Below are 26,615 nucleotides of genomic sequence, written 5' to 3' on the forward strand. Positions count from 1 at the left end.
AGCACTGGATAAATCCTAATTGAGGTGGATTTTTGAAAGCTGTTGTAACAACCAAATTTTTTTAGTGAATTCTTTCCTTGAGTGGAAGAAAGAGAGATGTAGGAAGATATTACCTGTGAACTATATATATCTCGTGTTATTTATTGTACGCATTTAATTATATGTCCGCTCCAGTTTATATATCTGTTTAAATTGTTAAAAGATTAACCGATTGAATATATTATAATTCACTAGTACCATCCAAAACTTTCGACACGGGAATAAAAAATTAATAGCTAAAAAATCTAATATCCGGATTTTTTTTGTAAAAGGACGCTACTTGACTTTTTTTTCCCTTAAAATAGGAAAAAATATTGTTATGATCGATGAAGGTATTTTTAAGATGTGTGAATAAACGCCTTACAAAATTTTTTAGGTTATAATTTGGGGATCTCAACTGTTATTAACAATCAAGATAAAATTCAAAATTTTAAGTGCAACAAACAACTTAACAAAGAGTAGTGCTATAACATTCCAACTGAAATCAATGAACCAAGATCATATCAAAATTGACAAACCCAAATTAGTTGACCAAAATAGTAAATGATATGTTGAAAGGAAATAACAAAAATGGATTGTTTATGTAAGTTAGAGATACAAAACCCTTCTATGTCTTTTCTCATTCTATTTTCATAACGATTTCACTGGAAAAAAGACTTTGATAATTAAAAGAATTGTGACTACCCAATTTAGTAAAACTTACCAATTGTCTAAGTGAAAGTCTTGGTATACAAATTATAGAAATCTACATAGAACGAATATTTATGCCAGTTAGAAAGACTCACATTTTAACTAATATAAATGTAATACATTTGTGAGATCGACAACAATAGATAAGATCCTTAAAATAGATCATTTAAGACTTCATATATTTGCTTAATATTAGATGATCAGTAGAGCTTGATTGAGACTCCATGCAATATTATAGAAACCCTTCTCCAATGTGATCTAAAGAGATAATAGTACATAGAAACTCCAACCAAACAAAGATATGTAATTTAGGAGAAGGGCCACCTCCTCTAACACATACAACCAAGTCTAACCAAAAATATTATAAATCAACTAATTGAAAACATAATACATCAATACCGAATAAAAGTAAAAAAAAAAAAGGTGCTAAGATAATCCATATAAGAAAAGATAAAATTAGCAGTGATACAAATATTAGTGGAGAATATTATACAATTGAATATAAACAAAATAAAAAATCGAAAAAAATCATCAATGTCAATCTCAAAATCATTGCTCTCCAGTTCAACAAGTTTATGCTTAATAGCCCTATTCAACATTGCTTACTTTCTTCCAAAATGTTGAGCCAAAAATCTTGAATCCATCTTAAGGTCTAAGTCAACTTGTTGATCAATATGATGCAAACAAAGAATAATAGAGAAGTCGCTTAGAGTTAAAAGAATGACAATTTCAGCACCAACAATAAGCGAGCATGAATGACTATCGAATATTTTCAACAAGCTGTCAATTCTGCTACTATCGATAAAAAATGTTGACATGTCTATTTATTACCAACACGAGTTTCGTTTATCCTACCACATCAAAATTGGGAATAATAGAATGACAACGAATTGAAGCAGCCAATAATATAAACAAGAAACCACATAACAAAATTGAAGAACAACAAAATAAAAATTGGTCATAAACATATGAAAACGGAGAACTAAAAACATATTTATGAATTTCATAATACTCTTAAAGCATTTCGAATAACTAATCCAATGCAATAATAATAGCAATAATAATAGTAACAGTAACAGTATGTCTCTTGTTAGACGATCTCACGAATCTTTATCTGTGAGACGGATCAACCCTATCGATATTCACAATAAAAAGTAATACTGTTAACATAAAAAATAATACTTTTTCATGAATGACCCAAATAAGAGACCCGTGTCACAAAATTCGACTCGTGAGACCGTCTCACACAAGTTTTTTTATAATAAATAATAGTAATCAAATAATAAACAATTAAGTTCTTATCAATTTAAAGAACAAAACCCTAACAATTGGGAATAACCGAATTACACTCGAGCATTATAAACAAAATCATGAACTTTTAGCACAATCATTTCGAATAATCAATCGAAAACAACACATTGTAAACAAGAAAAGTTGCCCACATACGCGGCGGCGCTTAATCTCTTTCGCAGCAGCAGACGAATCCGCGTCTCCTCTTTCTCTCGCTGCTGTGCAAACAGTACAAGGACTCATAAGAAGTTCCAGAAATGTCGGCTCTGAGAACGATTTTTCTGCTACCCACGTCTTCAATTTCACCTTTCTCGCCGTCCTCTTCTTCAGGTTGCTGGTTTCCGGCGAAATTGGCCATTTCGCGTTGCTCAGACACGTCTCCAGTTACTGTGGTGAATGGAAATGTGGATAAGCAGTCTTATGAGAGAAATGAGGTTCGGCTTGGATTGCCTAGCAAAGGTCGAATGGCTGCAGACACTCTTGATCTTCTCAAGGTAATTTTTGGTTTTTATGAGCACAACGATGATTATTTGTGAGGAATTTAGTAGGTCCACTGATTTTTTATTATTCTTTTTTGGGTTGGGACTGTGAAGGATTGTCAATTGTCAGTGAGGCAGGTGAATCCAAGGCAGTATGTCGCAGAAATTCCTCAGGTGCATTTCTTCTTCTCGAGAGTGACATTTCTATTGATAATTCCAGGTATTATGTGAAGTAAAATCCTTGTTGATTGCCGATGTGAGATTAGTCTGTTGTGCCTTTTATTTTCCTAATAAACGAGTTTTGCTTAAAATGAGATTCAGTTATAATTGATATTTTCGAGTTCAAGCTGAGTGTGTGTTTTGTGATTAAAAGTGTGGACGCAATCTTAGCGATCTTGTAGTCAATGATGGTAATTTTTGTAATGTTACACGAGGCAGTGTCAATAAGACGATGTCGATTGATGTGGCTGAACTCAATTGAAGTTAAAGCTTATGCAGTTGTACTAAATGTTTTCGTTTAATTCTGTTTTTCAATACTGTTCTTTACTGTGCCCCCAAAAGATTCACAGCTGCTGTTTTGCTGTGTACAGAATTTGAATATATTTCTGCAATGCAAATGGAAGTGGTGTATTGCATCATATAGTTTTAACTCCGCTTGCGGTCATCAGCCGAAGAGCATGTACTTGTTTATACAACTTCAATGTAGTTTATTTTATTGCAGCCTATTTGTGATATCACAGATTACTAATTTGGAAGTTTGGTTTCAACGGCCTAAAGACATCGTGAGAAAATTAATATCTGGAGATTTGGACCTTGGAATTGTTGGATTGGACACCGTTAAAGAGTATGGCCAGGTACGAGGGATTCCATAGGGTGACTGTGCTAAAACATGATGAATCGTTGGAATACTGTGTATAATTAGCATAAAAGAACTTCGTACAGTCATAATTTGTTGTCATTTTTAAATGGGTCCATTTTCCACTTCTTGATTTTTTATCTTTATGCAACAAAGCCGTCCTCTTATGTGTTCCTGATATCATCAGTTACTTCTGTTTTTTTCTATTTGATGTCATTCGTAGTCGTGCCTGAAGTGGTTGTATTTTGTTTCAGATTGTGAAATTGAGAGGAGAAGAGTTTTTTCTATTATTTCTGAGTATAGTACACACTCTAAATAGAGTACAAGGAATATAGCAAACTTCAAAAAATCAGAAATCAAATATAATCCTGCCAAATTTAATTTAAAAGACTAAATTATCATGTCTAATCAAAACTATTTTATTCAACACTCTCCCTCAAGCTTGCCTGTAGATATTGATGAGTCTAATCATGCCAACAAGAAAATCACGAGTGAATTCTGAGAGTCTTTTTGCGAGTAAATCAACAAGCCAATGAGATGTAGGCACATATTCAATACTAAGAATCCCTCCATCGAGTTGTTATTTGATAGAGTGTCGGTCTATTATTCTACTTCAATATGTTTTGTCATCTCACGATGGACAGGATTGTGAGCTATGCTGATTGTTGATGTATTGTCACAATAGAGAAGCATTGGGCCTTTGCATTCCAACTTTAATTCTTTCTACACTATCCTAATCCATATAAGCTCACATACTCCTTGTGCCATTGCTCGGAATTCAGATTTTGCGCTACCATTTGCCACCACTGATTGTTTCTTGTTGCGCCAAGTTACAAGATTTCCTCAAACTTTGTATGGTATCCTGATGTAGATTTTCGACCATCAACCGAACCTGCCCAATCTGCATCAATGAATGCACTAACATTTTGATCATCATTCTTTGCACAGAACAAGCCTCTCCAACGGGTTTTTTCAAATACTTTAAGATTCAACATACTACATCCAGATGCCCTTGTCGAGGTGAGTGCATGTATTTACTTACCAGGCTAACTGTGAATGCAATATTACGACGAGTATGTGAAAGGTAGATAAGCCTCCCAGCCAGACGTTGATATCTTCCAACATCTGTTGTTTTTCTCTCGAGCATTTTTCTTTTATTTCATGATTCAATTGGTGTCTTACTTGGTTTGCAACCAAGCATACCTGTCTCTTCCAATAAATCTAACGTGTACTTCTTTTGGGAAACTGAAATGCCTTTCTTATTTCTTGCAATTTCCATCCCTAGGAAGTATTTTAGTGCTCCAAGGTCTTTGACTTCGAATTCCGTAGCCATCATCTGTTTGTCATCCTCAATTTATTGATTTTCTTCTCTAGTGATGATAATACCATCAACATATACAATTAGAATTGTGATCTTTCTTTTCTCAGAATGTTTGACAAATAACGTATTGTCATCTTCTCCCTGATTGTATAAAAATTCTTAATAGCTTTTAAAAATCTGTCAAACTAGGCACGTGGTGACTGTTTCATCCCATAGTTGTCCAACTTTTCTTCAAATCCTGGAGGTTGACTTATAAACTTCCTCTTGTAATTCACCATTCAAGAAGACATTTTTATATCGATCTGATATAGAATCAAGATTGGCAGCCAAGGACAGAAGGACGCGTACTGTATTTCGTTTGGCAACTAGGGCGAAGGTTTCAATATAATGAATGTCATAGGTTTGCTTGAACCCTTTGGCTACTAGGCGTTTCTTGTGCCTTTCAATTGAGCCATCTGTCTTGTATTTGACTGTAAATACCCATTTACATTGCACAATATTTTTTCCTTGAGGTAATTCTACCAAGTCCCATGTGTTGTTTTGTTTCAAAGCACACATCTCTTCTAGCACAACAACTTTCCATTCAGGGATAGTAAGAGCTTCTTGGATTGACCAAACTCGAGGGCAAAGCATGAAACCAGGGAGAAAGGTTTGAACATGAGACAGATTTAGAGATGGGATGCTGAGTACAAGATCTCATTCTTTTCCTAAAGACCATCGGTACATCAAGATCAAGAGTGTTACCTGGTTGAGGATTTGCCATCGGCTCATTTTCTTGGTTGTGCGTGGGATCCACGATGTCTGTATTTACCTAAGATATTCTCTATCTTGAGTAGACACATAACTCATGCTTAGGTGTTGAGTTTCCCTTTGTTTTTGACATGTGAGTATGTTCTGGAGAATTGGGTTCAGTTTGAGGATTAACCAGGATAGGGTCAGGATAGGAATGTTCTGGAGAATTGGGTTCAGTTTGAGGTTTAACTAGGATAGGAAGGAGGTGTATCTGAAGTAATTCTGAGAAGAGGTGTGGTAGCCCAATAAGCTTTATCAATTTCCCCACTTGAAGCGTAGTCGGAGCGAAAAAAGGTGTGTCTTCAAAGAATGTAACATCACATGAGACAAAAGTTTTTCGAGTATGGGGACAAATAATAACATTAACCATTTTGAGTAGGAGAATAACCGACAAAGATTGGTTTTATAGCACAAGGGTCTAATTTGGTTTGGTTGTGATCATGATCATGAACAAAGGTGGTACACCCAAAAGTTTTCACGGAAAGGTCACTAGATGTAGAAACTTGAGGGAAAAATTTAACAAGAAGGGACAAAGGTGTTTCGAACTTCAGAGGACGACTGGTTAGGCGATTAATGAGATAGGTAGTAGTTAGGACAACATCCCCTCAAATATATTTGGAACATTCATGGTAAACATGAGGACACAAGCAACTTCTAACAGGTGACGATTTTTCCTTTCGGATACTCCATTTTTATTTTGGGGTGTTGACACAAGAGCTTTGTTGGATAATATCATTGTCTTTAAGATAGTTGCTGAGAATGGTATTGAAATATTCTTTACCGTTATCAGTTTGAAGAGTGCGAATCTGAGTACTAAACTGAGTTTGAACGACCTTGTGCAAATGTTGAAAAATTGTGCTAGTTTCAGATTTGGCATGTGAAAGATAAACCCATGTGATAGGAATGTGATCATCAATGAAAGTTAGAAACCATTGTTTACCATGATGAGTGGAAATTTGTGAAGGTCCCCATATATTGCTTTGAATTAGGGAGAAATGGAGCAGTAGGTGTATATGGCTTGGCGAGAAAGAGACACGAGTGTGCTTTGCTAATTGGCAAAATTCACAACTAAGCAAATCAAGACTTTTATTAATAAATAAGGACATTAACTAATGTTGCAATTTTCAAATATAAAAATTGGGATGACCTAACCTATGATGCCATAACATTAATTCCCTAACATCTGAAATAGAAGAAGGCACAACACTAGACACCATAGATTGTCGATCCATCAATGGAGCATTCTCAAGTTAATAAAGACCATTGTGGAGTTTAGCACCACCATTCGTCTTCCTCAATGGTAGGTCCTGAAATAAACAGTATTTGAAATATGTATTTTTTCTATTTATTATCATAATGAATTGTGTATTCGGGCTGCTAACTTGATTTGTATTGGATTTTTAACATTTATATTTTTTTCCTGTAGGGGAGTGAAGATCTCATTCTTGTCCATGACACTCTGGAGTATGGAGATTGCCGTTTATCTCTAGCAGTGAGTCACATTGTTTATAATTGTAATCGGTCATTTGAAACTCCTTGTTTTTGAACTTTTGGATAGTGGGTGTATAGTATTTCTCTCTTTGCTAGATTCCCAAGTATGGCATATTTGAGAATATAAATTCTTTGGAAGAGCTAGCACGAATGCCACAGTGGACACCAGAGAGACCTCTGAGAGTTGCTACTGGTTTCACATATGTAAGTATTATTGACAGAATACAAATTTATTATCGGTCCGGGTTTTTCCATTCTCAAATCTTTTTATGGTCAAAGTTTTATTTAAAATAATTTTTGCAGTTGGGTCCAAGGTTTATGGAAGAAAATGGACTGAAGCATGTCTCCTTTTCAACTGCTGATGGTGCTTTGGAGGCTGCTCCTGCAGTAAGAATGATATTCTTCCACCATTGATATGCTGTGTCTTCCTTAAATAGAATTTTGACTTTTATATTTTGTCTTATGTTCGACAACTTTTCTCCTCATTTTGAGGTGCTAGATCCTGATTTAAGGAACACGTTGTTTGCTGGTGCATGAACCTTGGGAAAGGTTTTAGAAGCCATTAAAAGCATAAAACATTTTTTTTAAAGTTAACATCTAGAAATAATGCTCATTAGAGTAATTCAGAGAAAATAGAGCTTCATATACTATTTGAACTTTGATACAATATGCCGTCTTGTTATGCATTGGCTGAGTTGCACGGGTTTTCTATCTGTTCATTTAGAGTGTGTCCTTTGACAGATCCTATTATTGTATAATATTTTATCTGCTTATCATTGACTTTTTTCAGTTGTTTGATCATGTTAACATTATTTTTCACCAAGAATTCCTGCAAATCTCAGAGCCATGTTAATATCACTATGCCAATCCATCAGCAGAAAATTTAAGGTCGAGATAAGAACCTTGAGAGAATGATAACAAATTTGGTCAGTGTAATAAATTTGTTGGTAAAAATAAGAGACAAATATCTGGGAGTTTCTGTTGGGCGAAATGAGCTTCGAAATGCCTGAGGGAAGAGGATGCTGGGTCTTGTATATATTAATTTTTGGCACTACTGACTACAGCCATATAATTTACTCTGTGAAAGTTAGCTCACACCCATTGCGTAGAGATTTGCAGATTAATACCTGCTCAGTTAACTTGAAAAACCTTTGTTCAAGTTCGCTGCTAGGTATGTATAGGTTTTTGTGCTTGGATGGTTTCTCTCTAGCTTTTAAGTCATGCTTTGAAGCTTTATCAGATTACAGCCGCATCTTCTAGGATACTTGCTCTCATGGAACATTTACCTTTGTGAAAATGATCGCTTATTGTCTCCTGTTCTTTTAGATGGGGATTGCCGATGCTATTGTGGACCTTGTGAGTAGTGGAACCACGTTAAGAGAAAATAATTTGAAAGAAATTGATGGTGGAATTATTTTGGAAAGTCAGGTAATTACTTCATATTGTTTCTGATCTATACACGCCTTCAAAAGTTCAGGATCTGGTTCAGAAATAGTTATGTCAATTGATTTATAGTTGTTGCTTCGGAATCTCGTTTGACCTTGGTTTGTTTATTTCAGGCTGTTTTTGTTGCTAGCAAGAGGTCATTGCTTCAACGGAAAGATGTGCTTGATATAACACACGAAATGATGGAAAGACTGGAGGCACATTTAAGGGCTGCTGGCCAGTTCACGGTATGAATCGGTTGCTTTCTATGTTAACTATAATTTCTTGTAATTTCTGTTCCTTGACGATTCTCATTGCAGGTAACTGCCAACATGAGGGGTAGAAGTGCAGAAGAAGTGGCTGAGCGAGTTCTGAGCCAAACCTCTCTATCTGGTTTGCAGGTCAGACCAACTTGTTATATTGTGTAGTATTTAGCGATGTTGATAACTTTTGATGGGGCATCAATTAAGTAGTATTCCTTTTCTAGATCTAAAGCTTCTTACTTCGTATTTTACTTTGTATGCAGGGACCCACTGTAAGCCCCGTTTTTTGCAAGCGCGACGGGAAGGTAGCAGTGGAATATTATGCTATAGTTATTTGTGTGCCTAAAAAAGCACTTTACAAGTCTGTTCAACAGCTTAGAGCGGTGAGAATGTACTTTTGCTTCTACATATATGTGTGCTTGTTCATGCGTGTGGGGGACATGGGCAAGTTTTCTGCGATGCTCTTGAGAAGAACATTTCTATTAGCTTTATCATAACAAATAGCTTGATTGGAATTGGATCCCTTTTAACGAACTGCATCCGATCTTCAGTAGACAATATTTCTAGCATCAAAATCTCTTTTTCCATGTTTACATACGCTATGAGTGTATTTTCATTGTACACCAGGATCTTAATATTGTACATCTGGCATCAGTATCATATTGTCATGTTTATTTTTGCATTGTGGCCCCGAGGAAGATTTTTCTCTTGATTTTGTTCTTGTACTAATCTTATCCTGCAAAGATATGCTCTATATGTGCTCTGTGTGTTTTTTTACCGACTCATTTCAACCTTTTCAATTGTTAGTTTGCTTGTCATTTTCCATTTGCCTGAAGTGGGCGGAAGTATTTACATTTCATCGTCTGATGCAGATTGGAGGGAGTGGGGTTCTCATTTCTCCTCTGACCTACATTTTTGACGAGGAAACTCCAAGATGGCGCCGACTTCTTTCAAACTTGGGGCTTTAGAGTATCATTGTATCTTGTGCTTTGTTTGCCGTCCTCAACTGTAACGGGGAGCCGTCCGCAACATTTGGAGTAAATCGGTTCTTCTCCACTTGTTTTTTTTGGTGGCTGTACCATTATTTACTTAACCTATTTGTGCCGCTTGCATAGAATTTTGGCTGAGGAATATTTGTTTTCAATTTGTCGAGGAATGTATGATATAAAGTTGTTCTTTGTTGTATTAAAATTCTCGCTTCAATATTTGCTGCCTACAAATTACTAAGTAGATTCATTCTTTTGCGTTTATTTAAACTTGAAATCAAACGTTCTACATTAATGTCTTTAATGGGCATCACCAGTGTTCTTTATTGGGCTAGAGAGGGATACATGCGGCCACCAAATTTTGCAAAATTAATCGGTATTGGTGATGTACGAGCCTCTTCCCCTATGTTGTGTTAGATGCGATTAAATTAGGTGTGTAGATGAATCAAATTTAATAAAATATTTTAAAAAAATTTTAAAGTTCGAATTAGGTATATTCGAGCGTGTTAGATGCTGTTAAAACCATGGGTATAAGCGAATCGAACTAGTCAAATATTTTAAAGAAAATTTTAAGGCTCTAATTAGGTATACTTGAGCGTGTGAGATGCGATTGAAACTAGGGGTATAAACGAATCGTACTGAGCCGAATATTTTGAAGAAAATTTTAAAACTTGAATTAGATATATTTGATCTCGATTCAAAACTCGAAATTTTTTATATTTTTTGCTTGAATTCGGCTTGAATCATGTCTCGAGTTTGGATTTGGCTCGAAATATTCGAACATATTCGTGAGTTATTTGAAAATAAAGACTAAAAATATGTTTATTTTATATATAATAATTATATTAATAAAGTATTAAAGCTCGCAAGCGGTTCATAAACTATCGAATAAATTAATTTGAGTTCGAGTTCGGCTCAAAATAAAGTTCAAACATGCTCGAATTCAATAATTTCGAATATTAATCAAATATTTTTAAGACTGACTCGAAAAGTTCATGAGACTTGATTCAGTTCTAAAAGTCCATCCCAATCTCTTCATATCAAGGGTTTTGTGGGATGGCAGCCTTATATGTTACCAAAATGTAACAACACACATTGGTTTGTAGAATATATCAATTTTCTTCCGCATGTAGCTCCGTAATTTAATATTCTTAAAAATTAGTATGAACTTCGTGAAAGTTGGTTTGAACTTGTCGAAAGGGTTGAAGTTTTTATTGATACTTTTGAAGTTCTTACAAAACTAGTAAATTGATATCAAGTTCTAGCTGGCCTATAGAAAATGGTAATTTAAAGTACCGTAAGTTTAGATTTCAGAGTAATTCAAACACACTTGTGGTAATACATTATCTTATAGCTTTAGGTTGTAAAAGCAGAAAAAAGTACACTATTTAAAGTTTGACAGGTTTATGTATTTACTCTTGATTAATTAATCTCAAAAATTGTGGTTCCAACCATAACAGCATCAGTTTTGATCCACAAAGGTGCTTCCTTTTTTTTTCTTTTTTGTTTTTTGGGGATCTGGATGTTGATAATAGTGGTGTTAATCATCTTTTGTACGTGCGGAATATCATATTGGAAAAAACCTTTTTATTTGGCGTCTAAGCAACAAAATCCGTATTGGCAAGACTCATTCTCGAACAAGTACGTGAAAGAAAGAAATCGTTCTTGTGTTATTAAAAAGTAAAAGTTAAAATTAAAACTAAAAGTAATAATAGTGGTACATATCAAAATGTATGTGTCATATCCATTTTTACTACAGGCAAAAAATAAGATCCAAACTTGCATTTACCTATTGAATAGATTATATAAGCAAAAATTAATGATGTAAAAAGGGCACGATATATACATACATATATGTACAATGCAGCATTTGAAGGAAGTGTGCTGCATCAAAATTATCAAAAACGCAGACGCATTCTTCTTATATTAAAGATTAAACCTTTCCAGGCAATATCCCAGAAAGAAACCTACGGGTTCGTGGGAAATACTTGGGATAAAGAGAGCTTCAAGTGATTGATTTACGACAAAAGTTGAACAGCTGCAATGGCAGGAATTTTTTCTCGAAGTTTCTGAGTCACAGCCACTCGAACGGTCATGACACTGGCTGCAGGACCAGTAATTCGTACCTTAATTATTGGCTCGTCAATGGCAACTAGCTCCAAATCTCCACCTGCTGCCCCAACGAGGTACGGTCTTATTTCTTCAAGTACCTGTAGAAAGTTTTGGTCATTATGAACAAACTTAATTCAATCATTTCTCTTGCATGCCGATCAAAATAGGTGATGAGGAAACATGGAATCAGCTCTCAAGGCGAAGATTCTGGAATGCTTGTCATCATAAACTGCTATTTATGCAAATTATGAAGCATTTACGATACGAAAGATATTTGGAGATTTAATAGTCAAACAAGAAGGCATGGAAAATCAACGTTGCATAAGGAATGTGCAAGGGCATCATTTGAATTGTCGTATTGCCTTAAAACATCACTTATCACACACAAGATCTTAGAATAACAAAGATAGAGAACATTCATGTGATAAAATTCAACGAATAAAAATCAAATTATAGCGAGCTTGACAAATAATGTAAAAAGGTAGAGAGTCGAAATACAGTAAGAATTAAACTAGTGATACCACCAAAGCACCTTTTAGTAGCTGAAAAATAACTCAACAACAAACATCTACGGATATAGAGCATGAAAAAAGAGAATTTTACCTTCTCTATGTTTTCTTCATTCAACTCAAGGCCAGTTTCTTCATCAGGTATTGCCTCAACTGCAACAACTTCAGGAATCTTTTCCATAAGCCGACGCTCAATGCCCAATTTCATCGTCATTGTAGAACTAGGACATGAGCCACATGCCCCCTGTAATTTCAATTTTACGATATTTCCGTCAATTTCATGTAATGCAACATTGCCTCCATCTGCTATGAGGTAAGGCCTGATTTCATCTAACAAACTCTCGACATTGTCTGCCGTGAGTGGTAGTTCCACGACTGATTCAGGCATTGCAACTGCTTTTACACCTGCACGAATTATACAGCTCTGGAACTTAACTTACTTCACAGTCAGCAGGCAGAGCAACAGTTTCAGCAGTGTGGGTGTCTGCCAACCCCACCCTATTTGATGCACACAACAGCTAAGATGCAGAGACTACTAACGTACATTTATACAACTCAATAGGATATCTTATGGAGCAACGAGGGATCAACCAAAAAGGTCAACAAAACTTTAACAACCAGAATCAGAATAAAAATTTGCATATGGTGCCAGTCATGCACAAACAAGGTGGGTGATTTCATTATCAGGTACCTAAAAGAACCTTAACTCAAACTTTTCCCCCATATATCACAGTTCTTATGGTGGAAAGAACGATGCAAAAGAATACAATCTGAAAGCATAACTACTTCCACAATTGATTGAAGCCAGCTACAAAAAAAATTGCTAAAGAAACTCATGCCCCAAGCAGTTCGAGCGTGGTATCAACGATACGCGTATCAATTTTAACTTTCTAGTGAAACGTGAAATTAACACTGCAGAAAAATTAATTTGACAATAACAAACTTGACTAATTTTATGATTCACTTCCCATAATTGATAATCTAATTTATGATCAGCAAAGTCATAAATTCCGGTAATCAAAGAAAGCAATAACACGAACCAATCTTCCGCAAACCACCCGGTGACGCCCGCCGCAGCTGATTGAGCCTCCCCGAAAGCTGAACTCGAGAGCCGACGAAACTAGCAACCTGCGAAAGCAAATCAACAACCATCACCTCCGTAAAAATTCGAAAACAACCAACACCGATTCGTAGACAAACAGATAGAAAACAACAAGATGACCTCTGCCTGCGGATGTACAGAGCGACGAAACAGAACAATGGCGGCAGCGGCGGTTGTCGTCGATGATGATGCTGTAGAGGAAGAAGAGGTCTCTAGGGTTTGATGGAGCCTTGAATGGCTCGAACAGAAGGAAGGATTCAAGGCCATGGCTCCGCGATTCGGTAGGCAGTTGATTATCGAGAATTAGTATAATTTCTGATATTTTTTGGCATATTGTACAGCCATGTGCATGACACACCCGATAAACCTTTTTTTTTTTCCCTAATAATAATAAATTTTTTATTTCACTAGCGTTTGTCTTTTTATAAAAAATAATATCAAATTTTTATTGTTCTAATAAGTAATGATAATTATTGCACTTTAATCAATGAAAATTGAACTCGAGACTTTAGTTTCGATACCAATTTTAGGATTGAATGTTTGTTGCTTTACCAAAAGTTCAACTTTTGATAATGACGCAAATCAAATATTTTGAATCGTACATAAATTCAAGCGCTATGTTTCAATTGCTCTAACAAGTTAGAACAATTATTACACCCCAACAAATATTATATTATACTTCATGCTAATAAATAAAGTGGTCTTTTTCAATAAAAACACCATCCATTTTAAATTTTCAAAAATTTTATGTAATGGAAGCATTAGATAAAGGGTCGCCTTTTTATATTATAATATATATATTCAGAGAAGGAGGTTTTACTTGAGTTTCAAACTCAAATATTTTTTTTAAATTGAGTTTCCAAATGGTCAAGAGATGTGTGAAAGAACACCTTGTTTGAAGAGGAAGATATACATGTGGGATAGAATAATCAAGAAAATCAAGATCCACATTTTCATGTGTATTTCGAGAACTAGTGATGTCCTAGATAAATTTATTTAGTTTGTGTGATTTTACTATGTTCTTATTTGTATAATATCTCATAAGGATACTCAGTCTATTTGTACCTGAACAACTTTCATTACTTTTTAATGAATGTTATATTTCATTTAAAAAAGAAACAATATCTTACATTTTGGAAGGAGAATAAGTAAGTCTTTCAGTTGACAAGTTAATAGTGGAGAAACCCCAATTGATGTTTTCTTCCCGACTATTAATACCAATAATCCTTACTATATATTTCATATGAGACTGAACCCGAACCCACACACACAAAATCTTAGATCGAACAGCCAATTTTTCCAATCATTACCTCTAAAAGCACAACCTTGAAGTGCTAGTCATCGAACAAAAACAATCGTGGCCCTCAAACACAAATGATTTTTCTCATTTTCTCATGCCTCGATTTTTTTTAAAAAAATTTATATTTAAATTTTGTATATTTTTGGATTAATATGATATTAGCCCGCGTAGATCAATTTAAAATATTAAAATATTTTAGAGTTTAAAATTCTAGCCCAAGTAAAGCTACATTCCTGACTCCGCGACTGATCAATATATCACGAGAGCCTCATCAAATTTTCATTTTTTTCTCTTGTACATAGTTTATACATGAAATGCACATGTTTTTCCTTGATACCCTTTTCCAATTATTAAATCACCCATCGACTGATTCAGAGATACTAAACCAATTAACATCATTCAAAAAAAAAAAAATTATTCATTTATTGATATGTTGCCCACCCACCACACTAGGGATGACAATTTCTTCCGAACCCGTTAGAGGATCCGATACCCGACTCGAATAGAAGAGGGTATGGAGAAATTTTTAGACCCGATTAAATAATTGGGTAATCGGGTATGAGGATTTTCGGGTCGGGTATGGAGACAGGTTTGATATAATCCGATCCACACCGACCCGAATACCCGTTTAAATTAATATATATGTATATATATGTATATATATAGTAATTATATTTATTTATATTAAAGATTCATATAGTAATTATATTTATTTTCTCTATAAAGTTTATTTTGCAAATTTTTATCATTAATAATTTTTCTTATTGTTTATTTAAATAATTTTTTAAATATTCATAACTCCATTGAAACAATTAAATTTGAAAATATTCAATTGTATATGATAATAGGGTATTTGGGTAGGGTATGAGTATCCNGCAAAACAAGTATGGTAGTTGAGTAGTCCGTTTCATACAACTCCTATGAAATATTTTATTGGATCAACCTTCAAATCAGTGTATCTCATTTCTCACCGGCTAACACTTGCTATACCACACAAGCTCCTTGAAATTTGTCTTACAAGCAAAGAAAGCTTCAAATGTTCCTTCACATTATTCCTATATTAACCAGATGGGCCATTTGTTCATCTTCAACTATAGAAACCAATTTTGCTCGAATTCATATGGAAGAATTCTACGCCGTCGAAGATAATCATGTCGATTACCGCTCAAATGTTGACAATTCGCGGCCTTTCCGCTCGGTTAAGGAGGCTGTGGCAGTTTTCGGGGAGCGGTCCTTGGTTGGAGAGATTTACTCCTCCAAGCAGCCATTCTCTTTCTCCGAGAGAGGAACACCGAGTTTCTCGCCAAGTCAGAATGTATGCAAAGAATCATGGTCTAGTTACGGTCAGAACATGTCTCTCTCGGACACTGTGAAGAAGCTCGAGGCCGAACTCGAGGAGACGAAGGCGGAGCTTAAGCTGCTCAAGGAAAAAGAATCAGACATGGAGGTGGCACTGGCGATGTTGAATGCTGAGCTCCACGAGAGTATGTCTAAGATGGCACAAGTGGATCACCTGGCTTCATCGAGCACTCCGGTTCGAGTGGCAGGGGATATGATCACAAAGGATGATCAAGAGGAGAAGAGGGAAAGTAGAACAAGTTCACAAAATTTGAGACAGATTTTGAATGTGGGGCAGAGTGAAGGCTTGTTTTGGGGGAAGAAAATGGTGAAAAAGAAGCCCATAATTCCTCTTGTTGGAGGTCTTTCCTCAGGCAAAAAAAGGCCATCTACAAGCATGTATACTTCTCTTCATTCATCTTCTCGTTTGCATTGGAATTGAGAACGTACAAGTCTATCCTATGTTTTATCAGGGTCATGTCCATGATATGTATGCTTATTTTCTCTTCTTATATTTATTTTACTTATGTATTTGGTTTTCAAAGCAAAGGTTGTGTGATGTGATCAAATAATCGTGTCATCAATTGACAATTGTTTGTGTAAAGTTTAAACAAAATAGGCAAATGGTCATTGAGTGTAATCGTTATTGAGTAAATTTAAAATTTATCATAATTAACATGAAACATTATATAAATATGCAAATGATGAAGTTGAAGTTTATGGTCTTGTTTTTTAACAATTATATTTATCTGAGAACATTATATCATTAAATTTTTCAGATTCAAAGTTATAGAAACTGTTTTGATCCGACTTGGTTACACACCAATGTCTGAATTTCATATATAACCTTGAAAATAAATATTTTTACTCAAGACATTACTCCACTAATAGTTGTAATTTTCTAATAACATCAAAATTTCTCAACTTCAATTTCATATAATCTCTATTTCTTTTATTATCATTTTTTTTTTCTTTCTAATTTGCTAATTTTGGAAACTTTAATTTTATTCATTCATATATTTTTTTTTTCTAAAAATGATAATATTGATGTATCATATTATACATACTTGGTGTTTGCTTGGTCGCTATTATATATAATTCACCCCTCTCCTCACGTGAAATCGGGGTATCGTACGTCAGGAAATAATATTTTGGGCCGGTTTGGATTTTTGGATGATCCTCATATATAAATAATTGACCAAGCCCAGTATAAATTGGCATTGTATTAGTGGGCCGTTGTAACGGGAAAAGTTACTCCAGCCCAGCTTGTTGTAAGAAACTTCATCGATAATAAATTGTGAAACTTGTTGTAATTGACAGACCAAATATCCTTTCAAACAAATGTTCAAAATTTAAACGAACAAAGCTTTCATGTCTGGTTCTACCTGAAGTGTAGCTGCGCTTGTTGTCCCAGCATCTTTGGGGGGAGCGTACCAGCACGTTTAAAGCTGTTCTTCTTCAATTCTATGTTATTTTTTGGGGGGGGAGGGGGGGGGGGGCGGTAATAATTTTCAGAAAGTAATGGTTTTCAATCACGAAGATCAAGTTTCAGATGTGGAATAATGACTAGCTTTCCTTTTGGATCTAAGTTCTATGAGTAAAGCATACCACACTTCGACGGAGAGCCATTATACTAGAATTGAAATGCTTTCTTTTAGAGAATTAATTATCGCTGCCCTACTAAATTAATCTACTCCGCAAGAATTCATTCACTTGGACAGAGGAGTCCTCGCGTGCTTTTGAGAAATTACAGATGTTTGTGTCCGCAACACCTGTATTGGCTTTACCAGATTTTTCCTCACCATTTGTCGTGGAATGTGAAGCCTCCGAAGCTGATACTGATGCTGTCAGCATCCCGCAGACGGAGTGCATTCTATAGCCAAGCCTTGGTTCCCCAACACCACAAACTGCCAGCGTAAGAGAAAGAATTGATCAGTTTAGCCAATTCGACATTGACACACATATTTTTGGAGAAGTTCCTTTGTGGTCCGAACAAATCATTACAATTGAACCTTAAGTCTATCCTCTCTCTTGCCTATAAAACAAGAATAAAACATCTCTGAATCCTAAGTCTTTTCCAACTTAGTGTAGCTCTACTTCTTAGCATGTCTGGTCTAGGACAATCTCTACAATAATCAATTTTTTATTTTAAAATAAATTAATATGTTTTCAATAGGATTAATTTATGAAAAATAAAAAATAAAAAAAAATATTTTTTCCACAAAAAATTACTACACAGAAAGCTACCATTTAATATATCAGATCATTAATATAATTTGTTAAGAGTTAAATGTATGATGCATAGGTTATAAATTTTATCAAAATTATATACATTTAATTTAAATGATTATTTATATATTACTGGATTATTATTTTTGAAGTAATTGTTATTATTATTATGCAGTGTGTGTCCAAATTTCTCGTATCAAACAGAATCCAACAATGGCGAATTCGAGATCCCCTTCTTCTCCTTCTTCTTCTTCCTCTTCTTCTCTCTTCTTCTCCCCGGTCTCTCTCCTCCGCCCCAGAGGCGATACCTTCCTCTATCTATTCGCTCTGATCTCCATCTTTTCTCTCCTCCTCCACCACCTCTCCGCCGCCCCTGCCCACCCCCATTTTGAAGGCTTCGACGCCGATGATGACGATTTCCCGCTCGAAGACACCAATGAGGAACAAGTTGTTCCTCCACTTCGTTCCCCCCCGCCGCCGATATCCCTATCCACTTCCACTCCGGAGTCCCACCGCGGCCCTCCTGAATCCCAGATTCAACGGGACCACAACCCTAGTTCCAATTCCGTGAAGTTCCCTTCAACCTCGTCGTTTGAGTACTGGGATGAAGATGAATTTGAAGGGATTCCTCAGGATTTGGTTCCACCTCAGGCGGGTGAAGTTAAGCCTGAGTCTACTCCCACTGGTGCTGATTCTGATTTGGGTCATCCCGAGAATATGGAGAATTCCCATAAATCGGATGTGAAATTTCCGAAGAAGCTGAGTTATTATACAGTTGAAATTGCGTGTGTTTCTTTTTTGATCATGTTTACGATAAATTATTTTACTGGAAAAAGAGAAAATGAGAATCTGGCCTTGGCGTGGGCGAGTAAATTTGCTGCTAGGGACTCGATTTTTGAAAAAAACTTTAGCTTGTTGGGAGTGGGGGAGACCGATGACTCTCCCCTTTTGCTTCAGGAAGGGAATAATGTATTTAAGTTCTATGCCAGCGGTAGGAGGTTCTGCTCCGGATTGCTGGCCACCATGGATCTTAAGAGCAGACATGATTTGATATCAAAGTTGTATAATATGGTTGTGCCTTGCAAGGATGAGATCACGTTTGAGGTTTATATGAATGATGATGCTATGGATCATGTGATTTTTGCCTTGGCGAGGAAGAAATTGGCGAAGACAATGCAGAAGGAGATGAAGGACTTGCAGAGGTTTTCTGGGTTGGTGGCGCCTCCCAGTGGGAAGAAGTGGGTCACTGAGGAGTTGCAGGTTATTTCGGAGTCTAAGGAGGTTGCTGGGGATTTGATCAATGATGTTGTTCTGGATCAGGTAATGTGTTGATCTTCCTTGCTGCCTTTTCTGCATGTGTTTGTGTTTTAACTCTAAATTACCTTTGTCTCCGCATTCAAAACTCAGATGTTAATGGCTTGACCAGGGGAGATGAGTCCCCCCAGGGGACACTCTCTGATAAAAGAAATACTGAAACAATGTAAAGTTTGATATGTATTTGCATGGTTTGCCCCCAAAATCCATCGAGTTATTCAGGGCGTGAGTTTGTTTTTTCACTGCCGATTTTAAACCTAATGAAATTTACGAACAATTGTGATTTTTAATGCTTGTACAGATTAGAGGTCCATAGGATACATTTTCAGTGAGTACCTGAGATGAGGGTCCTATAAGGTTTCGAGGGAAATGATGAGTGGGACTGTTTTAGATGTGCTATTTTTTGTGAGTGAAATCTGACAACTAAAATGATTTGGTAGTGACAATACAGAACTCTCTGAGAAGACTGTTATGGATTTGTTTGGATTAAGAGGAGTTGCAGGGCACAAGTTCAGTCAACATATTACTTTTCTCCATTGGAAAATCGGCTCTAAAACTTTGTTCTTCCGGTGTTTTGAAATCCAAACCTTTTTAGTATATCTTTAATTTGTATGTTTTTTTTTCTAAGTTGTATTTCATTGGTCCCCTTTCAAGTTCTCAAAAAAATTTGGGTTTGTTGTACCTTGTTTGAACTTTGGGTTGTCGAATCGGTGATTATCCTAGATGTAGATATGCTTATGAAGAAGCACGAAAGAGTGGACCATCTGTTTTTGGTTAAGATGAGCTATATTTCTTCTTTATTTTGATGACTTCGTTGGGATGATGTGTCCATTTGGATTGTTGGTGTTCCTACTTTATAGTTCTAGGTATCTCTGCTGCCTGGTTGAGATGTTGGCAATTGATCCATAAATCTCAATCTTGAACAAATAAAAAAAAATGATTCCTATTCCAACGCATGCTTTTAAGGTATGTAATGGAGTAATAGTTGGCGGGAAGCTGGAGAAGAAAGACAAAGTCCAATGCAGTTTGGTATAATCTGTGTAATCACCTTCATCCTCTGGACTTGGCTGCTTGATTTGTGACATTGACATTGATCTATTACCCGAATGAAGCTCTATAATTTCTTTTAATCTGTTTATTTCTCCTTCTATTTTACAAAGAATTTTATGTTTTTCTGTTGTCATTATTTTTAAAAAATGGATTTCAGTGTTCTTTTGACAGTTTTACGGTTTACCTCATAATATTTCTTTGGGATTTCTGAAGGTTTTTGGTGAGAAGGCTTTTGAGAAATTCGGAAAGTTGTTCATCTCGATGTATTTTTCTGATCAACAAATCGGCTCAAGCAAGAAGATGCTAGTGTTTAAGTTTGCTCTTCCTGATGTTAATCACATGGCTGACATGACTCGTTTGGTTGCACTCGTTCCCTATTACATTGATCTAGTTGGCCGATATAAGCTCAGCTCACATGTAAGTATAATGATACATCTATACCTGGAACATTTAAGCATTATGATGTAGCCGTTCGCTTTCTGAACTGCAACTCGCATGTTTCAGGCTCGATCTAAAACAGAAGTAGCTAGGGCCAAAGTTGCCCAAGAGACTTATAAAGAGATTCAGAATGCCAGGCAAGAAGCATTACAGAAAAAGAAAGCCGACCAAAGAAAGAAGTTGGAGGAGGCTGAAGCAAAGCTAAGTGCTGAGGCTCTTCGGAAGAAGGAGGCAAAAGAGCATGCCCGCCAAATGAAGAAAGCCATGCCGAAAATCAAGATGAGTAGGTCTGGCTAGATCCATCCTAGGTTCCAGCTTAGGTATTATATCCTCATGCAAATTACTGTCATTTTTACACACTTCATCATTTGGCTTACTTCTCTTTCTAATAACGGAAGATGTTACTTGTACCATCGCTAGTCGTGTACCTTAAACATTGGTACGGTAGTCTTCGTTCAACATTACCACTTGGCTTTTGAATGTAGCATTAGTTCTAATATGAAGAAATCCGTTTGTATTAGGGTGAAAGGAGGAGATGAGTTGGTCTCACTGCCGGCATTTGAGTTTAAAATTGCAAGTGACTTTCTTGGTTGGTGCAGTATAGTTGAAACTTTTTTTTTTTTTTTTTTTGAACTCTCAGTATAGTTGAAACTTAAAATCCTTTATACAGCAAGTTTTGATATCATGTCTTTGTTCCCTTAGTTTTGTGACTTAAACATCATAATGTGGATTATTAAAAGCTATTATGATTATTATTGGTTCTTTTATTTGTGTTTTTCTTGCTTTGGTTTTTGTGTTGGTGAAGATTTGCATGAATCTAGGGCAAGTCAAACGGTGTGAAAAGACTCAAAAAAAAAAAAAAAAGTACTATAGAGGTTTAAATTTATCGCAAGGAGATCTAAAAAATTTTGCACATACTTCCGAGCTTGGATACGAGAGTCTTGCAAAACTCACATATCTTACGAATGCTGTAGGGTATTCAAATTTTTTCCCCAAGAATCGACAACATCGTTCTCATCTGTAGATGCATTATTATTTTCACCCATTACGAGTCTGTTAATACATGATTACATGTTATTGTATAATGATATAACGAGCAAAAGTTTTACGTTGTGATTTTATCATATTTGCTTGTTTGTATTAATTGGATGGTTGTAGAAGTCAATATACTGTTTGTTCATTTAATTGGTGTATTTATTTTTTTGATGCATTAAACACATGAAGTGTTTTTATCCTTTTAATAGAAAATTACAACAAAAACTTTGAAAATGATGTTACTTAAAAATTGAATAGATATTTGATAATAAAAATATAATAGAAAAATAATATTTTTTGATACTTAATTTTTTTAAAAAAATAATAAAATAATATATTTTTAAATAAAAAATATATTATTCATTAAAAATATTAAAATAAAAAAACATTTAAAAAATATAATTTATTTATTATACTTATAAAAATGTAAAAATAATGATAAAATTTNCAATACAAATTCAAAAAATAAAAAAAGATATATATATAAAATTCTAATTGTTATAAGGGCAAAAATGAAATATCAAAATTTTATATTTATTCCACCTAATATATAATTAATTAGTAGTCTAATTATTACACCTAATATATAATTAATGGTCTAACAAATGCTAATGGATTATTACTACAACATATATTGATTGTAGTAATTTATATCACTTCAAAAATAAATATAACTCCTATATTAATTTTCATAAATAATCCATCTTCATACCATCTTTAAATGTTTTGTCCTTTTACTTTTTTCTTTGCATGTTATTTTATGATTTTAATGCAATTTTGTAATTATATTTTTAGTGTAGTTTCTAATTAAGTAATAAATTATAGTATCGCAAGAATATATATGGAAAACAATAATTATAAACACAATAGTAGAACAACATGATAAATATATAATAACATAATAATATGAAGTTTAATACTAATATATTTTATGATTTTTTAATTAAGAATTGGGAGAAAAGAGTTTAATAAATTATTTAAGAGAATTTATATTAATAATTATAAATGTTAATATATTAATAATATCATAAAAGTCTCTTAGAAGAATTCGGAGAGTTTAGTTATAATAAAAAATTTAAAGATTTTAGCATCACTTTTTTAAAAAAATTATATATAAGACAAATTTATAAATTCAATAAATAAAATTTGATAGTATTTGAAACATCTACTAAAATTTTTTAAGATTTAGGCATTAAGAGTCTAAATGTAAACTCAACCATGATTTTAATGAATAATGAAACCAAAATCAGAGCTTGCAACATATATGCATTTGAGGTCGTCCTTCAAAAATAAGAGTTTACAACCCACATAAAAAAAAACTAGACTCGAGAACTATAAGTGAATATTTAATTGAGTATGCTGAAAAATCCAAAGGGTACAGATTATATTGTCCATATCAAAACACTAGAATTGTGAAATCATGAAATGCAAAATTTATTGAGAATGAATTAATTAGTAGGAGTGATCATTCAAATGACAGAGTTTTTTAAAAAGATCACATTAATGCACAACTCCTTTATTCAAATGATATATTGATCGTTATTCATACCCCTCAAGAACAAACGAGACTATTGGTTACCGACTTTCCACAAATCGCTGATGGAATCCAGTAGATCAAGTTGTTAATGAAAAACAACAAGAAATTGTTGACCAACCAAACAATCTAAGGAAATCTACTAGAATAAGATCAGCTATATTTAGTGATTATGCTGCGTATTTACAAGAGTCGGGCTTTAACATTAGAGCCGAAAATGATCCTGAAATTTTTTTACGAGCAATGAGTTGTAATGAGTCAAAAATATGGTTTAATGTTATGAAAGAAGATAAGAATTATATGATATTTAATGGAGTATGAGATCTTGTTCGGTTGCATGATGGTGTAAAAGCCATCGGATGTAAATGGATCTTTAAAACAAAGAAAGAATAATTAGGTAACATTGAAAGATATAAAGCAAGATTCGTAGCTAAAAGATTCAATCAGCAAGAAGGAATTGATTACAAGGAGACTTTTTCTCCTATATCTAAAAAAGATTTTCTCCATATAATTCTAGCATTAGTTGCACATTTTGACTTATAATTAAAACAAATGAATATGAAAACGGGTTTTCTCAACGGAGAATTAGACGAAGATGTTCAAATAAAACAACATGAATGATTCTTCTATAGTAATGGTGATCACATGGTATATAAGCTTAAGAAATCTATATATGGATTGAAACAAGTTTATCGTAAATGATACTTTAAATTTCATGATGTTATATCTTCATTCTAATTCGTAGAAAATATCATAGATCAATGTATATACCAAAAAGTCAGTAGGAGTAAGATTTGTTTTCTTATTCTATATGTGGATGATATATTACTTGCAATCAATGACAAGAGTTTGTTATATGAGGTTAAACAAATTTTCTTTAAAAACTTTGATATAAAGCATATGAGTTATGCATCTTATGTCATTGACATTAAAATACAAAGAGACATAATTTGAGTTATTTTAGGTTTGCTTCAAGAAATCTATATCAACAAAATTTTAGAGAGATATCAGATAAAGATTGTTCACCAAATATAGCTCTCATTGTGAAAGGAGATATGGTCAACCTAAGCCAATTCCCAAATAATAATATAGAGCGGGAACAAATGAAAACATTCTTTATGCTTCTGTTGTTGGAAGTTTGATGTATGCTCATGTTTGCACTAGACCTGACATTACATTTATTGTTAGGATGTTTGGAAAATATAAGAGTAATCCATGTTTAGACCACCGGAAAGCTGCAAAAAAAGTAATGATGTTCTTTCAAGGGACCAAAGATTATATGCTTATGTTTAGAAAAATTGAGAATTTTGGAAGTAATTGGTTACTCTGATTATACACTACTTCAAGATACATTTTTTGCTAGCTGGTAGAGATGTATTTTGGAGGAGTGCAAACAGATATTGACTGCTACTTCCACTATGAAAGCTAAGTTCATAGCTTGTTTTGAGACAACCTCACATGATGTATGGTTGAAAAGTTTCATTTCGAGGCTTAGAATTATGTATTCTATATCTAGGCCATTAAAAATATATTGTAACAATCCAGTTTTTGTTTTTATGACTAAAAATAACAAAAGTGGTAGTAAAAACAAGCACATCGACATTAAGTATTTAGCATTACTAGAACTTGTTAAAGGTAAGAAATTAATTATCGAACATGTTAGCACTGAATTAATGATTGCATATCCTTTGACTAAAGACACGCCAACATTGAATTTTAAGGATTATCCAGAAGAGATGAGACATGGTTCTTTTATGCATTTTTTGTAAGAACAAATTAATGAAACTATGATGTGATATTTTTTTATATTTATTGTGCACATATTAATTGATTCGAGAAATATCAATAAATTTGAACCTCAAATAAACACAGAGTTTATTCATTATGTCATACATATTTGAGAGGCATAATGCATTGTGATACATGAAAGATAATACTCGTCTTTCGATGACATATCGCCATGATTCATATATTTATTTTCTCTTATGGTAAATGAGATATGTATGGGCCCAGTGGGATAATTTAAAAAAATGACCCATATCAAAACAAGAATAAATGTACAGAAAATGACAACAGCCATAAGCCTGTATTTTTTACAAACTGTACACGTGCCGCCTCAACTTTAGAAAATTGAGACGCGCACGTGCCTCTTATTTTGACTCTCGAGCTCCCGATCAACTCATTAATAATATGAGAAATGCCTATAAATAGCTGTGATTGAGTTCTCTAAGCACAAACTCATAAGAGCAAAAATAAACCATCTACAGAGAGTTGGAGTGCTTAAAAGATCGGAGGAAAATAGAATACTTACAAATTATTTGATGGTCGGAGGTAACGCTCGATCTATTTCCACATATTTATTTATCATGTTCATCGATGTGTAGAAAAATGAAAAATTCTAACAGAATCTGCATGTATACTTACTTTATATCAGTAAAAAGCTTTTGTTCAAGCCGGTCGAGAGCATGCGTCGTGAAATACGTGGGATATCGTCGATCCCTTTCGATCTTTTCTTGATCTTCCGTAGGGTGATTTTTCGATGAGATGTTTTACTTTAGGGAAGAGATGGTTTCTTTGAAAAAGATCCAAGGGTATTGAGTCTTCTTGATCGTGATAGGTATCGGTTTCCGACGAGGAACTTGGTCGATAATTTTTGTGACTATTTTGTACTTCTTTTCCGAGAGAAAAATATGATGGAAAACGTCTGAATAATAATTTCGCCACTACCCGTGTGTTGGTTTTTCGTCTTTCATCAAGGCCCTACAAGTTATAGTTGGTTTTGATAATTTTCAAAATATAAACTGATGGGTTCCATGAGTTAGAAGGCTTACTGAATTAATTGGTTTCATAATGTAAAATAAGATTGAAAATTATTCTTTTTACTGTATAAAATAAAACTTTTTAGAATTTAATATGATAAAAGAGAAGCGAATTATACAATTGGACTTCAAATTTTTGTAAAAAAATTAAAATTTATTTTTGACAGGCGAAATGATGATCTAGATATATATCCAGATTAATA

The 26,615-nt window shown here is 34.3% G+C and overlaps 4 protein-coding genes across 5 annotated transcripts; 3 read left to right on the forward strand and 1 right to left on the reverse strand.

Annotated features, from left to right (window-relative positions):
* The first annotated feature begins 2,056 nt into the window (after positions 1–2,056).
* LOC140988255 (ATP phosphoribosyltransferase 2, chloroplastic-like) lies at positions 2,057–9,853 on the forward strand. The gene is made up of 11 exons (XM_073457265.1): positions 2,057–2,513; positions 2,613–2,672; positions 3,239–3,352; positions 6,894–6,959; positions 7,055–7,162; positions 7,262–7,345; positions 8,285–8,386; positions 8,518–8,631; positions 8,704–8,784; positions 8,910–9,029; positions 9,519–9,853. The coding sequence occupies exons 1-11, from the start codon at positions 2,277–2,279 to the stop codon at positions 9,612–9,614; spliced, it is 1,182 nt and encodes a 393-aa protein (XP_073313366.1). The 5' UTR covers positions 2,057–2,276; the 3' UTR covers positions 9,615–9,853.
* Positions 9,854–11,332: 1,479 nt separating this feature from the next.
* Positions 11,333–13,673, reverse strand: LOC140987454 (nifU-like protein 2, chloroplastic). Its single transcript, XM_073455965.1, has 4 exons — positions 13,476–13,673; positions 13,294–13,381; positions 12,348–12,658; positions 11,333–11,842 (listed from the first exon to the last, which is right to left on the reverse strand). Exons 1-4 carry the CDS (start codon positions 13,620–13,622, stop codon positions 11,651–11,653), a joined length of 738 nt encoding a protein of 245 aa, XP_073312066.1. The 5' UTR covers positions 13,623–13,673; the 3' UTR covers positions 11,333–11,650.
* Positions 13,674–15,622: 1,949 nt separating this feature from the next.
* LOC140987453 (uncharacterized) lies at positions 15,623–16,623 on the forward strand. The gene has a single exon (XM_073455964.1). The coding sequence runs from the start codon at positions 15,692–15,694 to the stop codon at positions 16,433–16,435; it is 744 nt and encodes a 247-aa protein (XP_073312065.1). The 5' UTR covers positions 15,623–15,691; the 3' UTR covers positions 16,436–16,623.
* A 1,765-nt stretch (positions 16,624–18,388) lies between these two features.
* Positions 18,389–21,791, forward strand: LOC140987452 (uncharacterized protein At5g49945-like). 2 transcript variants are annotated; one of them, XM_073455963.1, is made up of 4 exons: positions 18,389–19,542; positions 20,800–21,003; positions 21,091–21,344; positions 21,546–21,791. In XM_073455963.1, the coding sequence occupies exons 1-3, from the start codon at positions 18,436–18,438 to the stop codon at positions 21,319–21,321; spliced, it is 1,542 nt and encodes a 513-aa protein (XP_073312064.1). In that variant the 5' UTR covers positions 18,389–18,435; the 3' UTR covers positions 21,322–21,344; positions 21,546–21,791. The 2 variants fall into 2 exon arrangements, with proteins under 2 accessions (XP_073312064.1, XP_073312063.1); XM_073455962.1 differs by having other exon boundaries at positions 21,091–21,791.
* The last annotated feature ends 4,824 nt before the right edge of the window (positions 21,792–26,615 follow it).

The sequence above is a fragment of the Primulina huaijiensis genome, chromosome 11 (genome assembly GCF_012295235.1).
Source record: "Primulina huaijiensis isolate GDHJ02 chromosome 11, ASM1229523v2, whole genome shotgun sequence".
In the NCBI taxonomy this organism is placed as follows: Eukaryota; Viridiplantae; Streptophyta; class Magnoliopsida; order Lamiales; family Gesneriaceae; genus Primulina; species Primulina huaijiensis.